The following is a 16788-nucleotide window of genomic DNA, read 5'->3' on the forward strand; positions in this document are numbered from 1 at the left end:
TAGGGAATTGTTCATTGCTTCATTACAGTAAATTAAACATACAGCCATAACAACAAAACCAGGGTTAATTGAAATTTATAAATGTAAACTATTGTTGACAATAAAAAATAATGTGATTTTGTATGATATTGAAAAACTGTTCAAACTACACTCGTATAATTGTGGTAGACCCACTACCAGACATACAGACAGACAAACAATCAGTAAGAAGGAAAAAAAAAGATTTTATACAAAAACAAAACAAATGTATCAATTGTCATTGACAGTTGTTGCCGTTTTTGTTGTTATTGTATTAAAGCCAAAGTCGATTTGGTTCAGTCTGCCAAGTCGAGTCAAAACATGCCGGCAGACATTGTCAAACACATAATTCTAGTAACGTTTTTTTTTTTCTTAGCAAACGTTTAAACGTTGCCAAGTGTCACTGGTTGGTAACACTCACACATTCATACATACAAAAAACTCACATGAATAATAACAGCAACAACATTTGACGTATGTTTGATTACATTTATATTTATATATGTTTGTATTTTTCTCTCTCGTTTTCTTACTCTTTGTATTAATAATATTATTTAGGCCTATTGTGCTTTGAGGCTTATCTGTTTCAATGTAAATACATATGTATGTATGTGCGTGTTGTATGGGTGTCTGTTTTGAAGGTTGTTTTGACAAGTTGTTTCAAGTTCTAGGTTAAGGTCATTACTTCTTTCAATATTTCCTTATTACACTTGTATTACGTTTTCTTTTTTTTTTTGGGTTATTTGTCACTTTTGTTTTGTTGTTAACGTCCTTGAAACTTAAACCCTTATTAGACTCTTTTTTTTGTGTTTTCCTTGTTTATTTTATTATAAATATACCCTTTTTTTCTTCTAGAGAAAAAAAAGTAAGTATTAAGGTCAAGGCTAAAGGAAGTAAAAAAAATCTTGTTCATCTTCTTGCAATATTAAGCAAAAATTCATTATGTGCGTCCTTTATTCAGTTGCTGCTGGGTTTGTTGTTTAGTTCACTTCATTACACAATTCTGTGTGTTTTTTTACTCCCTTTGACTACAACTTTTTGACCCTTTTAAGTAGGAAAGAAAAGTTTTTTGTAGCTTTTTTCCCTTTTTTTCTTGAATTGTATACAAATACAATACGAGAAAGTTATGTTTAACCCTTTTTTTTATTGAATTGGCATCAGCAGCAGCAACAGTTTCAGGAAGTAACTAGCGAATTTTCTTTGTAGTTGGGAAAAAAGCACGTGACTAAGCTATTTCGTATCTTTTTTTAGATTTTGTGGAAATAACTACACCATTTCTTTAATATAAAAACTAAACTCCTACATCCTAGTAAAACAACAGGAATTTTTGTAAAATGTTGGAGAAATGGTGTAATTTGTATTTTCTTTAGAAAGTTCATCAGCTATTTATTGGGGATTTGCATGTATTTGTTTTTATTAACCAACTTTTTTTTCTTTAGCTGCTACAAGTTGTTTAACAAATTGCTGGAAATCCACCATAGTGTAAATTTTTCTGTCCTTTTTTTCTTGCAAATCTCTTTCAACTTGTTGACTTTTAAACCATTTTTTTGGTATATTTCGTGTTTTCATTATTAGTGCTTTTTGCTGTTGTATTAAATGTCATTTGTGTCTATGAAGTGTCTGAACCGTTGCTGCTTTTCAATAAAATTCAAATTGCAAGTGTTTTTTTCCACGATATTTTTTTTTGGGTTTTTTTCATTTCTTTGCCTTGTTTCATGTAGTTTTCTTCCAAGAAATCAATTTGATCCTTTTCTGTGTTTTTTTTTTGGGGAATCTTTTCCTCTCTTTTTTATTCAATTGAATGATTGTCTTTGTTGTTTGTGGGTTGCTTGACTTCAGAAGTTTGACCTTTTTACATAAAATGTTTTAATTTTCTAGTTGTTTTGTGCTGTCTTTCTTGGGTCATGTTTTCATTGTAAATCATTGTGTTTCTTGTTTGTTTTTGCTGCATGATAAGTTGGATTTGCAACAGGTTGTTAAATGAAATTTCTTGAAGGGTTTCTAATTTGTTTTTACATTGCACGTTTTTCTATTTAGTGTTTTTTTCTTCTCTTCTTTGGAAATACAGAAGTTCAAAGGTCAATAACTTTTGTTATATCGTTTTTTTTAAAAGATTTTTAATAGTCGCCAAAAGTAGAAAGTTGTAAATGTTTCATTTAATTTTACTTACAACGATATTTGATGCGAATATATTAATTATATTAAACATGATTGAGTAATAGCAAGAATACAGCTAGCCAGTTATAGCTTCCATCCATAATCCGATCCTTTTGTGATACACGAAAAGTATCATGTTACGGTTCTTTGAATGAATGAATTTATCTATCGATAGCAATATTTATATATCCGAGAGAGCAGAGCACAAACACACTGTCACTTCCTCACCCTGCTCTATTCCATAAAAGCCCCATCAAAGTCCGAATTATGTCATTCATATAAGGGACATATAAGCTTTGTAGGATGTAGTAAGTAGACCATCTATCCTAAGCAGACCCATAAAGCTCCTGTTGCATAAACGACCTACAGCGGAACACCAGCCAGAAACTAACCCTCTTTCAAAATCTTGGATCCATCCATAAAGATCTCAAACGTGTTATTCCCAAGGATCACACTACCTAGTGAATCATAAAGAATAGAGAACTCGATGACTAATGGCTAAATAATGTTCAAAGGTTTAAAATCATCAAACAGAACCAACCTAAGTGTACTTTGCCTGCATCTAAATGACAGTCTGGGCCAAAAACTAGAAACTATTAAATCATATTTTGATCACACAAAGAAAAAACATTGGTGGCACACTGTGAAGTAGAGTATATGAAACAGTTAAACAATTGTAACTTTAATAAACAAAACTGTGTTGACCTTCACATGCACAACACGAATAAAACAGGCAGGAGCAACAGCAGCCACATGGGTGAGTGCATGACATTCAAATTCAGACCATTAGCGTATTTATGCACACAAACAAACAATGAATAAAAACTGTGTCAATGTGTCTGCTGCATAACACACTTACTAACATGCATATACATACATACATATGTACTAGTATTTGTAACGACATATAGGCGGATGGACAGACCGAACAAACGGACAGACAGACGGACGGAAATTGCCAGACAGATAGATAGAACAACTGCAACGATACCAAAAAAAAAAAATAGAATAACATCATCGTTTACCATGAAAATGTAGATCAAGTGGAAACTTCACTTTCACAATAACCAGGCCGCACATCATGAGAAGACAGACTGGATAAACGGACGGACGGAAAGACAGGGAGACAAGCAAAAACTGATAAACTGATACTAATAGAAGCTATTGCTAGACAATCAGGGATGTCTACATTACTCTGTTTGAAATCTCTCTTTCTATACAGTAACTATTGCTGGAACAGCCAACCAACCTACAAAAAAGATAGAACTAAATAAAAGAAAATATCTGTGTTTTTTTTTTGCACCAAACAAACTGCATCAAAGGGGACGGCTGCAACCAACAAAAAAAATGAGACCATGGTTTGTGCAGAAAAAACCAAGTATGATGTGGATATAAATAAAAAAATACTCCGGCGCAATGCTAGGAAAACCAAAGCGTTGTTCATGTGCCAAAATGTGTTGCTACTCTTTTTTGCTGCTATTAGTATTTTGTATTATTTGTTGAACTGGCTGCTGGCTGTAATGGAACAACTTTCCTTTAAAGTTGTTAGAGGAGCTGCACAAACACACACATTGTTTAAGTGTGTCAGCCAACACAGCAGCTAAATGGTAGTCACTGAATACGCGACATTCAATGTCACGCCAAAATAACAATACGCTCTCCACCATGCAACACAATATTATTTTTTCCTATACACTGTTCAACTTTATTCTACTCTAAAGCAATGCATGCATGCATGTATGTATGTATGTAGAGGCAAATAAACGACAAATGAAGGTTGTTGCCACAATCATTTCAAATTTGCAACAGACAAAACAAAACGCCAAAAAAAAGAATAAGAAAAAACAACAGCACACAGAATACAAAAACTTTGCAATGTTGTTTAGTTTAACAAGTGCATGTTGCTAGTACTCGTACGAGTTGTTTTGAATTCGGAGTCTTTCTTTTAAGCTGCCATTTCATGCACGTACCTCCAAAAAAATATAAACTGTATATAGAACATGGCGAAAAATATCATCAACATCATCATCATTATTACTATCACTGCCATAACTATTGTCATCATCATCATCACCATCGTCTCCATTACAACTAGTTTGAACACGTTCAACACTATTTTCTCGTGTTTTGTATTGTTTCCCTTAACAGGCCATCTCTGTTGCTGTTGATGGTTTTACATACTATTTGTTGTTTTTTCTTTCCAGCCACTCTCTGCCACACTACCTAATAGTACTGTGCAGTTTGTATGCATTCCCAAAACAAATCTCTAGACAGCCAGCAACATTTATTCAGCTATAAATGTCTACCCATTCCCTGTTTGCAAGTTGTGCAAAGTTTGATATGCACCATAAAAAATACCTATTTTACCATTCAAATCAAATGAATGTCATGCTGATGCATCCACAGGAAAAAGTGTTACTTTCTATGGCAAACGAAAAGTCAAAAATTTACACGGTGTTTTTTATCAGAGATTTTTCAATAACCACTTGTTGTATGTGTGAGTTTTTATAACAAAAATGTATACATTTTTTTTACAAATTCTTCATTTCTCACAATTCCTGAAATAGTGAAGCTTAACTGGAGCTAACTCAGCCATTTATAAGTTATTAGGGGTTTTCAACAGAATAAAATTGCTATATCGGTGGAGTACAAAAATAAAAGTTTTCCAGATTTGTTTTTAAGAGATTTTGAGCACCGTACGAAATTTAATGTAGTGATTTCTTAATCGATTGAAAACCTTACAAATAAATATGGATATAAGTCATGGACCTTTTACATAACACATATCGTCACCTGAAATGCAAAAGGGCTTAACAACCAAAAAAAATCCAAAATTGAGTTTTTAATGGATATTGATATACCGCATCAAAGCACACGTCTTCACCAAATTTTAGCTTTCTATTTTTAAAAATAACGACTTTATTGAAGAAATAAAATCATATTTGTAACCACAAAACATAACATTTTATTATGGTTTTTGTCTGTCCTGTAAAATATGAAAAAGTGTTGATAGGCCCTTTTGTATTTTAGGTGACGATATAAAACATTTGTTATTTAATGTTTTCAGGACTCTTACTATAACTGTTGGTTGCGTGTTGCAATTTCCATACATGTTAACAAACAGATTGTCACGGCTACATTTGGTTGATTTGTATTCTGAATGTTAATGTCAAACTAAGTCATTTGTCAAGTAGAGTAGTGACTAGGGTTCTCGGGGATATTTTTTTTTTTAAATTTCAGTTGTCTTCTTAAAGTTACAATATTATTTCTCCAACATTAAAACAGATTCATATTGATTTGTTGCCAATCGAATGATTCGATTATATTCATAGATACGATGAACAGAAAATCAGTTGACACAGAAGAATTACAATTTAAATAGCCGAATTTTCTCTGTTTGGCCAGTTTGGTGACCAATTTTTTTTATGGGCCTCCAAAGATTCTGAAAATCAGTGGCCCTCAAAAAAAGATGTCATCAGTTTTTGTCCAACAGCTAATTTAGACTTGGCGATACCGCTTAACTATATATGACAATGATATAGCTAATAGTCCACCAAACAAATGTTGTTTACATTTATTAATATGAATTAGCTGTTGGCCAAAAACTGATGACACCCTTTTTTAGGGCCCACTGATTTTCAGAATCTTTGGAGGCACGTAAAAAAATTGTTCACCAAAATCGCCAAACTGAGTATAGGGTTTTACTACCCTTTGTTAGTAGAGTCGGACCTATATTGTCATGACCGTGTGTTTTTTGCACTGTAGCACTGTGTTATCAATAAATTCGATTATCATAACCACAGCTATTTTCTAAGCAGAAAATCAGCTATTTTCTAAGCAGAAAACCAGTAACACGAAGTCTGGTTATTCGTTAACTAATAGTTATACTGTCGGTTAAAATATTTTTTGTATGAAAACTGCAGTTTAACTATTAGTTAAAACATAACCAGACTTCGTGTTACTGGGGGTTAAAGGAATTATTAAGATGCTCAACATTAAAACGAAAGGGATTACAAATTTGTCAGGGCTTAACTTAGCCATGCATGAATATTTATTTATTTTTCTAGTTACTGATTACAAAGCCCAAAAATATATAAAATTGAAACCTTTAGAATACATAAATTATTAATTTTAATTATTTTGATTTGAATTTACAACCAAAATAAATGTATTCTGCTTGCTAACTATATATGCACATTAAAACAAAGTCACCCTCACTTTTATGATGCAAAAATCATATAAAAACTATTAAAGTTTTCTTAGCAACAAGTGCAATGTATTTTCCAGACTTTATAAACCATAATACGATTTTCCCCAGCAATAACCACTACAAAGCAAGATACAAATTAAACACACATGCTCGCACATGCAACAGCATGTTACAACATAATAATGATATCATTTCCACATCTAGTGGCTGTGTCATCATAAACATCACTACTTCTTTATCATCAATGTAAAATGTATCTCGATATCTCTGCTCGGTTTTATTATTGTGTCTCTATTAAGCAGAAGAATATAAAAGAAATGTAATGGTTTTTAAACAATCTTTTACTGCGTATGATTATGCATGTTATTGAAATACTTTCTTGAACGTGTATGTCTGGCTTAAGAACAAACGCTTCCAAAGAACTTTAACGTCCTTGACGGATAATACAGCCATATGATATCAACAAAAACGATAGTAAAAACTCCAAGTACAAATAACAGAGAACAAAAAGGGGAAAGAACTGAATGTCTCTCATGGCCAATGTCAGTGAAAGCCCACACTTACATACTCACACACGTACCACAACAGGTCAAAGTCAATGGCTGTTGAAAGCATCAGGCGCCTCAGCCACTGCAGCAACAATAGTGGCAATGAATGGCAACGGTAGAAGTTCCTGATGAAACAGAAACTGAATCCAGGAAGTCTGCTTTGCAGTCATCATTATTATCATCATCGTGTTAAATGCTTTAGCAATGATGCTTCCTCACAGTTGCTCATTTCATGTCTTTTGTTTGTGTGTGAGTTTTTTTCATTAGTTCTTGAATAAAAAATAAGTAGACCGCTTGTCTGGCTTATGGTGGCTATATGTTTACTATAAGGGATAACTGCTTACTGTCAGTGTTCTGTTTTGCTTTTTTCTGTGCTTTTCTGTAATCTCTGCTGCCTTATTAACCCAACACATCACGTGCTACTTTTCTCAGTGCTTTGAAAGTGAGTAAAAATTGTAAAAAGTAAACCTTGAATAAAGGAAAAACTTCATCGCAGCTGGGATTCCCTTTCATGTGTTCGTTCAAGCAGAGTCTTAAAGGATGTTGCTTGTTTCACAATTTTTATACAAAACGCATATTGTTTAAAAAGTCCTGCGTGAATTGATTGAAACCAAATCTGAAACATCCGATTTGGTAGTGTTTACAAAATTACATTTGGCAATCGATCTATTTCAATAAGAAGATCTTTATGAAAAATAGATTGGTTTTTTCCACCAGATCACTTACAGATAAATATCCGTGTATGGTATGTAACACTTGACACTAAGTCCTCAAACACTTTCTTGATAATCCCGAATTCTTGTATTAGTGCTAGCTCCTCTTCTCTTCCAGACATGCTGAGAAGCATTATAGCCGCTGTTACTTTGGAGTAGTGGAGGTTAATTTGTGTAACTTTTACCATCTTCGATATTGCATACGATTGGGACGTTGACGTCTTCTTGTTCATATTCAACGAGCTTTTCCAATTGACCTAGTAGTCTCATCGCATTACATATCCTCCGATATTAGGTCATTACCATTACCTGAAGGTTAGACCTTATTCTAAACCAAAGCCGCTCTTCGACTTTCACGACGCGGCGCTTTGAATTCCCAATTCATTATGACCGTAATATTTCTGGAATGTCTTTCGGATTCGGAAACCCTGGAACCTTCCAATTATTTTTTTGAGATGTCAGGATTTCCTATACGAAGCAGTTCCAATATTTTCTGCGGTTTGGATACTTCATCTGGAACTAGGGCATTGGACCTAGGCTTGCATAGTATTTCGTCTTCCACTTCCAGTCTAGGTCCATTCCACAACCCATCTAATAAAACGATTGCTTGCTTGAGAAGCGTTGCTGAATCAAGCCTATGTTCGGAAACATGTTGACCATTTTAATTTTAATGAATTCATTATTTAAAAACTGAATTTCTTTTTTCTTAAATTTTGCATGAGAAGGAAGAACTTTTCAAAGAGCAGTTATTTTTTTACATTTGGATTGAAGCGAACTTTTTGCACATAGAAAACTAACTGCCAGAGACACTCAACAACCAAAACCGAAAGAAAGAGAAATAAAAAAAATAAGTCACAAAGCACAGTTAGAACCTTCGGGCATAAAAAAGTCTTTCATGGAACGACATCATCCACATAACCACCAACACCATTCAATGGAACGAACAAACGTAACTGAACGTGTAAAGGTAAGAACGAACGAACAGATGAATGAATGCTTAAATGGCTGCTACCACTTTGATGCCTTTGTACGTGAGACAAGCAATTGCTACCTTAAACTACTTGTACTGCCACAACTATTTACAGCAACTTCATTTCCTTGATGTTATTCTTGTTGTAGCTGTTGCGTGAAAGACTTAAAAGAAAAAACAATGATTGTCTGTGATGTGTCTGGTGGCGTTTATTTAGCTGTTTGAAGCAGTCCGTCCAGCTAAATGTCTAGATGTTGGTGGCATTTTGCTTAAATGCCACCGCTGACTGACACTATTGCTGCTGCTGTTGTTGGTCGTAATCGTAATCATGTGTACCGGCATGTACACACATGTACTGCCAAAACCAAAAAAAAAAAAACAAACAAAAAAATCCCCCAACTGTTTGTGGTGTGTGACCAAGATTTTGAATCTCTGTTTGTCGGTTGCTACGAGTACTTCTATAGAGTATTGTATGTGTGGAGAGACGTGCCAACGTAACGCATGGTGTTGCATGAAAAACAATAATAACAGCAACGACAACGACATACTACATGCATGCGGCAACTGCCAGCAATATGGATTAGCTTAATACAAGCTGGCGCTTTGGACTGACTGCTTGAAAAATAAACTTTTCTTTACTTGACTTGACTTGATGACGATGGTAGTGTGGTAATGGTGATGATGGCGATGATGGCATTGGTTATAATGTTCATGCCAACCATGATGGTGGTGATGATGTTGAGAATGGGAATGAATATAAAAAATGTCTTGTTTCATTGCAGACCAATAATCAAAGAATAAACCACTTACTTAAGCATTGACTCTTTTCCATGTCAGTCAGTTAGTCCGTCAGTTGGTTGTTTGGTTGGTTTGGCACGATTCGTGCGTCCTTTCTTCATTTGGGTTTGAATGTATGGCTGTCAGCCTTATTGACTGTCTATTTCGTTGGGGAAGACAACAGCAACAACAACAACAACAATCACATTAACAATGTCGACGACCACAATGTCTTTTCAGTTGCCTGTTGTATTAACACGAACATTGGCTCAAATGCCGCTGGGGAATGTCTGTTCAAGTCTGGTGACGTTATAATACTCAAACTCCAACAGGATGAATACGCATGCTAAGAAATTCTTCTTCATTTCTTCTTCAATTGATACATACTCAGGGAAAGATCACACAACGTAATGCGAATACGAGGAAAAAAACAACACGGCCACAGACACCAATGGTTGTTGGTTGGATTTTGTTGGCAATGAATTGTTGTTTGCTTTGGAGTATTTCGTGTAAATGCCATAACAAAACCATTACTATGGGCAAATACTCATCATTATTATCAGTATCATCGTCATCAGGTTACCATCGTCCGGTAACCACCAGCCAACGGACTAACTAACTAACCAACCAAACAGTCATCGCCATCAATGATGTCGTCATCATTATTATTATTGGCGCCAGTCTGTCTAGCAACATCTCATATTTGTCTACATGGTATTAGTACATACATATGTATGTGTAATCACGTATAGTTTGTATGGATATGTTTCCATTTTTTTCCTTTTCAAATTGTTTGGCACTGTCTGCGGTAATTTAAGAGCTGTGTGCCTTTTTTCGTATCATTTGCTTTTTTTGCCGGTCCTCTGAAGTGTGTTTATTGGACTCGTACATTTGAATGACTCTTTTTCTTTAGTTTTTACTTTGATGGTGGTCGTTTGACAGTGTACATGATTTTGTGGCTGTTTTTGCTTTCTTCAAGACTTTATGGCCAGCAGACACAAGTTTGTCGGTTTTTGTGTTTGCAATACTTAGTTTTTTATGATTAAGTCATCTATTCAATCAACAAGTGATGACAACAAACATCACTGACATACCAACACATTCCTACACACGTTGAGCCGGTCAACTTAAAGCCTGTGGATTTAAAGAAGCGGACTAAACGGAAAAATATTAAATTAACTAGGTTCGTACTTAGATCATTATACAGTCATACATACTTGAAAATTTTTAAGTCAGTATTTTTTCAAAGAAGTTAAAATGTTTGGCTTGTTACTCTATATCGAACAAAAACCAAAGTAAACGAGAGTCAGTCACTCGAAATCGATTTCCTCTGTATCGAAAATTCGATTGGGAACACATTGAAAATAATTTTCGTTTTCGTTCAATTTGTTATTCACGTTAATTGCTTGTTTTACTAATTTCTAATATTTTGTTTACTCTAATTCTTCTCCAGGGAAATACTGGTTTTGACCATGATGTTTGGTTAATATGTTAAAATAATAAACTTGATAATACTGATTAAATTACCCTAAATTATCACCTTTTAATTCTCAATTAGTTTATAAAAATCTTTCTATAGGTTAACACACTGTCGAAGCGGTTCATACGAAACAGAATTTGCCATAATTTTTGATATTAATTTATATGAGTCGACTGATACAAATCGATCAAAGCTTTTCTTTGGAATTCGGACTTAGTCGACTGTTTAATAAAGAAGCTTCGGCCTACTGTTCAATACAGAGACTTCGGTCGTCTAATGAACTGTTCAAGGCAGGGGCTTCGGCTATTTGCCCCCCAGAGTTAAGTTCCTTTTTATATTATAGACAAATTATCTAAGAATCTATATTATCAGTAAACATCCGATCATATACCAAAGCAACTAATCATCAGAAATCCGAAAAATCCTTGATACACATCACCAAAACCGTCCGCATCCGAAAGTATTATCGTAGCTGTTCGCAATTTGTTATATATATAAACACTTATATTTAATATTAAATCTATAAATACAGTAGAGTAAAAGAGTTCCCTGGACTCGTCTGAACCACCTCATCCGATTACAAACCCACGATACACATCTCCAAAACATTCTAAGCTTCCACTTATCGAGACTCTGCTTTAGAATTTCGAAAAAATTTTAATACCGTTTCCCTAGAATCGTATTTTCTGAATTAAAGTTAAAAACTCTAAAAAATCTGTATAAAAATTTCAAAATTCTAAAATTTTAATAAAATTTTATCAAAAATCAGATATTATTGAATTTATCGGAAATTGTTTTCATGTCAATCCTGTTATCAAAGACCTTGCAGATGATATCATAAATAGAAAATTATTTTTCTAATAAATTGATTCTTTCAAAGTTCTTTTCTAAATGAAATACAGATTTTGTTTGTTCCGGCTTCTGTTAACGTTTGTTGTTGCCAATGTTTTTGTTGTTGATGTAGATGGTATTGAATAGCAACAAAAAAGTCTTTGGTTTTTTTGTTTTGCAAGTCTAACAAAATATTTTATATCCACACATGTATGTAACTAAATATGCATATTTCTTTTAGTCAGGTTTATGTATAAATGTACTCATGCTTTGATGACGTTGATGAATTTGTGACAGCAGACGTTAGACATTTGCTAGACATTTGAAAAATACTTATGAAAAGCTAAATACATATACATAGTACGTACATACATATGTATATACACACTTAAACACATTTGTACTTTTTCATAAATCATCATCATTTTCAAGTTGAATACAAACGAGCCTAAATGGCTTAAATCAATTTGACTTTTTTTTTCTCTTTACAAAAATATAAAAAGGAAAAACAAAAACAAAAACAAAGAAGCACGAAAGAAAACAAAAAAGAGCCTAAGAAATCTACTCATATGGTAAAACTCAAGTGCAGTGTTTGGTATAAATTATGACAAAAAGTGTGTGCGCGTAAATTTTGTGCAAATTCATTGTATAAACATCTTTGACAGACAGTCAGTCATAGACATTTGCGGTAGCAAACAAGCGTTAAAAATTATCATTATGTTAACATGAGTTATGAGGGTTTTCCCTCAGTCAACTTACAATTACTAAATGTGTATAATAAATGGTTATTTTTGCATAACTTTAAAATTGTTACCAACATGTTGTATTTTCATTTTATAGTTTTGTAAAATTACTTTATGTGTACTTACCCCAGTTGTCGGTGTTGTATTTCCGGTTGCATTTTTAGCCTTTCCACGACCTCGTCGTGATTCAGCACGCACCGGTGTACCATCAGGACCATAAACAACCTGCAAGGATAAATAAATAACACAATTTGTATAAAATAATAGTTCAAGTGTAAAAGGAAAGGAAAACATATAAATAACACTGCTATATCCCGTAAATATTTTATAGGTAAGACAGTGTTTGTAAATCACAACTAGGTGGCGCTTAAACACTTTCAAAGTGACTATATTTTCATTTCACTAGTATCTAGTCTGGCAACTACATTATAAGCGGTGTCACATTTAGCTTAAGTGTCTTTGCTAAATAACGTAGTATAGTTTACAACCGAGGTGAATATGTTTGTGGTGTAGTAAAAATCACAAGGTGAATTGTATATTTTAAGGGATGCCAAGATTTATATAGCACAATAGCATAAAAACAATACTGGATGATTGGTTTTGTTTGTTTTTTAAATGATTAACTTAATATGTATTGTCATATATTCTAAACTGAAAGTTTCTTATTGAAATAAATATTAGTTCAAGGATTTTCAGTAATTATTTCAAAACTGTGAACGTACTTAAAGGAATTGAGTCTCTTAAATAAATAAAAATGTTAATAATTTAAAAATGAATGCAAAGTATTTTTACAAAAACAAGTCATATTCAGTTGAGTTTTATGCAAATTTGTTTTAAAATGAAATTATAAAATTATAGTTAATTTTTAGTTCAAAATGCTACCAAAGCGGGGTGAAAAATTCCCTTTGCAAACTAATTTAAAATATATAGGAGCATTCAAAACTGTTTTTAATTTTTCGGCAGAACGATTAGAGAAAATTTAGTTTAAATATGACATTTATATAGAAATTAGTTATAATTTATAAAGACTCATTTTGTGCCTGCAACAATAATTTTAAAATTATTTTCTTTAACAATATTTTATAAAAAGTTATAAAAAATATTTTAAAAATATCCAGAAAAAACAGAAACACCAAAAATTCTCGATGCTGGGTCAAAACAATCGCGTAAAATGTAGATATTATTTGGTTTTTGTAAAAAGAAAATTGGGATTTTTTAAATTTAATTAAAATCGGATTATTTGTTTAGAAGTTACTGTTTGGACATTTTAAAAATACTTACAAATTTTTTACATTTTAAGACGTATCGTTTTTTAAAATATAACCCTAAATTAATTCTAGCATTTATTTTTAATTTTTCCTTGCTAACGAAATAAGCTTCTAAGATCAAGGTAAAATTATTCTGTTTAAAAGAACACAGCCATCTTTTAATCTCTAAAAAAATATATGTTTATGAGGGGATATTGTTTTTTGTATTACATATTTAGATCAGCATGGCGCGATTCTCCATTTTTATTCTTTAAATAAATATTGAAATATTTCCAAGGAGGAGTTGTTCTGCAGAAAAACTAACAAATTGCTTGTACTAAATCTGTTGTATTTCAAAAATACTAGAATTTGCATCTCGACACATGTGTGTAAAAACAGCGCACGCGTGTCACAATTTTATTTTTATTTTATATGTATTTTTTTAGTTTTTTGTTTTTTGTTTTTTTGCATGCCAAAAGAAATGCAGCAAAGCAAGTACTTGGGGTTTCTGTTTGGGAAAAAATGGCTGTCATTTTAATTGTGCAAGCACATGTCAACCATAACAGGCATAAATGTTGGGATTCTATCACGCATAATACCCGAGACATATAGTAAATGCACTGAAGTAAATGCATACAAATTTAAAACACATGAAAAACTGAAATATGTATCTATGTATGTATATATTTTCTGTTTTAAAACCAAAAGTGACATTTGTTAAATGGGGGGAAGTGTGTTTACGCCTGATGGGTGTTGAAAATGCAGATGTAAAATAATAAGAAAAATAAAAAATGAAACATTTATTTAAAACATACATGCATTATTGTAAAGAGTAAACATATTTTGAGAACCCCAACGAAGCAAAGGAAGGATATTTCTTATTATTTCTACTGTATGTATAAGAATTTTTAAAAATAAATTTGAAACCAAGCAACAGCAACAACATGCTCATGCAACAGCCTACATAAGTTTTATACATGGTTTGTATTACAAGCGGATCTTAATTTATAATACGAGCTGACAGAAACATATGTGTTTCTTAAGAATCATCATCTCCAACTATGTAAAAAATGTCATTTTCTCACCGATACGCAACTGTTTTTAATTTACGCACTTAAATATGCTTCTTAACTTTTAAGATGTCACTTGAAATTTTTGGAGACCCATTGTCATTCAATAAAAATAATAATGATTTCCTTAAGGTTTCAAATTTCAAATCCCAACCAAAAAAATAAAAATCCGTTTCCTCTAAACTATAAACAATTTAAGATGGTCTTGAGAATTGATTTTAAGTATGTTCTTAGTTTTAATGTGATACAGAAGAATTCAATTGTCAAACAAGTATTTTATTTCAAGTAGGATTTATGTGCGTGTGTTTGAAGGGGGTGGGTTGGTTGTTAGGCCACACAATTTAGATTTGTTTTCCAGGAAGTAGGTACTTCAATAATGTGTTTCTTTCTGTGTTTATTCCTATATTGAATTATGATATTTTTTATGTTTAATTTAAATATTCAAGTACTACATAGATGTTGTCTATACAACAGCTGTAAGCAATTTTATTAATGCATTGACTATAATCTATGAGTCTAATGTTTTCGATGACTCTTTTATGTTTCATTATTTTAGTGTCATAATTAATTGCAATAATGTTTGATCAATGCCTATGGTCTTTCGAATTTATATCGGAAATAGTTTATTGTTATCTTCAGCATGAACTAGTTCGCCCGTCTACACGCAGATAAAAATTATAGTTGTGCATGTTTACTCTAACCATTTCAATATTTTTACAAGTTTTTTAACAACCATAATATGATTTATTTACGATTCTCATAATTGTATCAATCATATATATGCTTACAGTAAACAAGTATATGTTTGTGACAATCATTTTTATAATGAAGGACTTGGTAAGTCCTTATGTTGCTCCGGCCTATGGATATCATAATCTGAGAACAACATATTATGATATAATGATTCATCATAAATATGGTTGTCACAAACATATACTTGTTTACTGTAACTATATATATGATTGATACAGTCATGTGAATCGTAAATTAAACATATTATGGTTACCACAATCATATAAATAGTTACTGTGACTATAAATATTTTGTTATAGCTCTTAGGTACTTTTAATGACATACACGTCACCAGAAATTCACACATTTTTTTAGTATTTATTGTTTACTTATTTATGTCGTCACCAGAAATTCACAAATTAATGGATATTGGTATAGCGTATCAAGGCAATAATTTTTAGATTTCAATTTTTAAAAATAACGACTTTATTAAAGAACGAAAATCATATTTGTATCCACAACACTTTTCATTTTATTAAGTTTTTTGTCTCTCCTATAACATTTTAAAAAGTGACGATTTTAGGTGACGATTCATCTTATAAAACATTTCTATTAATTAAAAGAGGACGAACAAAGCTATCATTTTATTTTGTTTATGTTCCAATGTCGCGTTCTGGTACCTAATTCATACGTTCGGAACCCTGGAAATGCCCATATCTAATTTGAAACTATGCACAACAAAAGTGTAATGTAGTAATATTTCAATAGTTTCAATTCATGTCAGAATTGTTAATGTATTTGCAAATCTATACAAAAATCATGGATTGAATATTATCTTTTTGATTCTAATGTGATTGATGACTTTATTATATTCGGTGTTTTGTTGCCCTTAGTTTCAATGCCAAAAATGGTTTCAATGAACTTTTATTAACCCAAATAAATGTCCCTTTCCATATTTAACAAATTGGTCTATGAATTTGTATTATTTGTACGTACATATGTATGTGTGTGTTTAGTTGTGTTGGTTTGTTTATTTTGTATTCTACTCTCTTCTATTTGGCCTCAAAGTTAATATCAAGTTCAAAGTCATCATCAACACAACTATATTATTATAAAAACGTCATAAAAACGCCCACACAACAAAACCAGACACGGAACCTATTTTTCAGAAAACAACAAAAAATAATAAAAAAAAAACAGCCAACACCAATACATGAACATAAAAACCAAAACAACACGAATACTAAACCAAACGCACACATACACTTCAGCACACACAGGCAACAGCAGGA

At 32.3% G+C, this 16788-nt stretch overlaps 1 protein-coding gene across 3 annotated transcripts in view; it reads right to left on the reverse strand.

The window, feature by feature from the left end:
- The window catches only part of Tet (Ten-Eleven Translocation (TET) family protein), a 238684-nt gene that overhangs the window by 162925 nt on the left and 58971 nt on the right, over positions 1–16788 (reverse strand). For all 3 annotated transcript variants that reach the window (XM_065503220.1, XM_065503221.1, XM_065503219.1), the window contains exon 4: positions 12574–12672. In XM_065503220.1, the coding sequence (XP_065359292.1) occupies positions 12574–12672 (99 nt within the window). The remainder of the gene's footprint in view (positions 1–12573; positions 12673–16788) is intronic.

Source organism: Calliphora vicina, chromosome 3, assembly GCF_958450345.1.
Source record: "Calliphora vicina chromosome 3, idCalVici1.1, whole genome shotgun sequence".
Lineage (NCBI taxonomy): Eukaryota > Metazoa > Arthropoda > Insecta > Diptera > Calliphoridae > Calliphora > Calliphora vicina.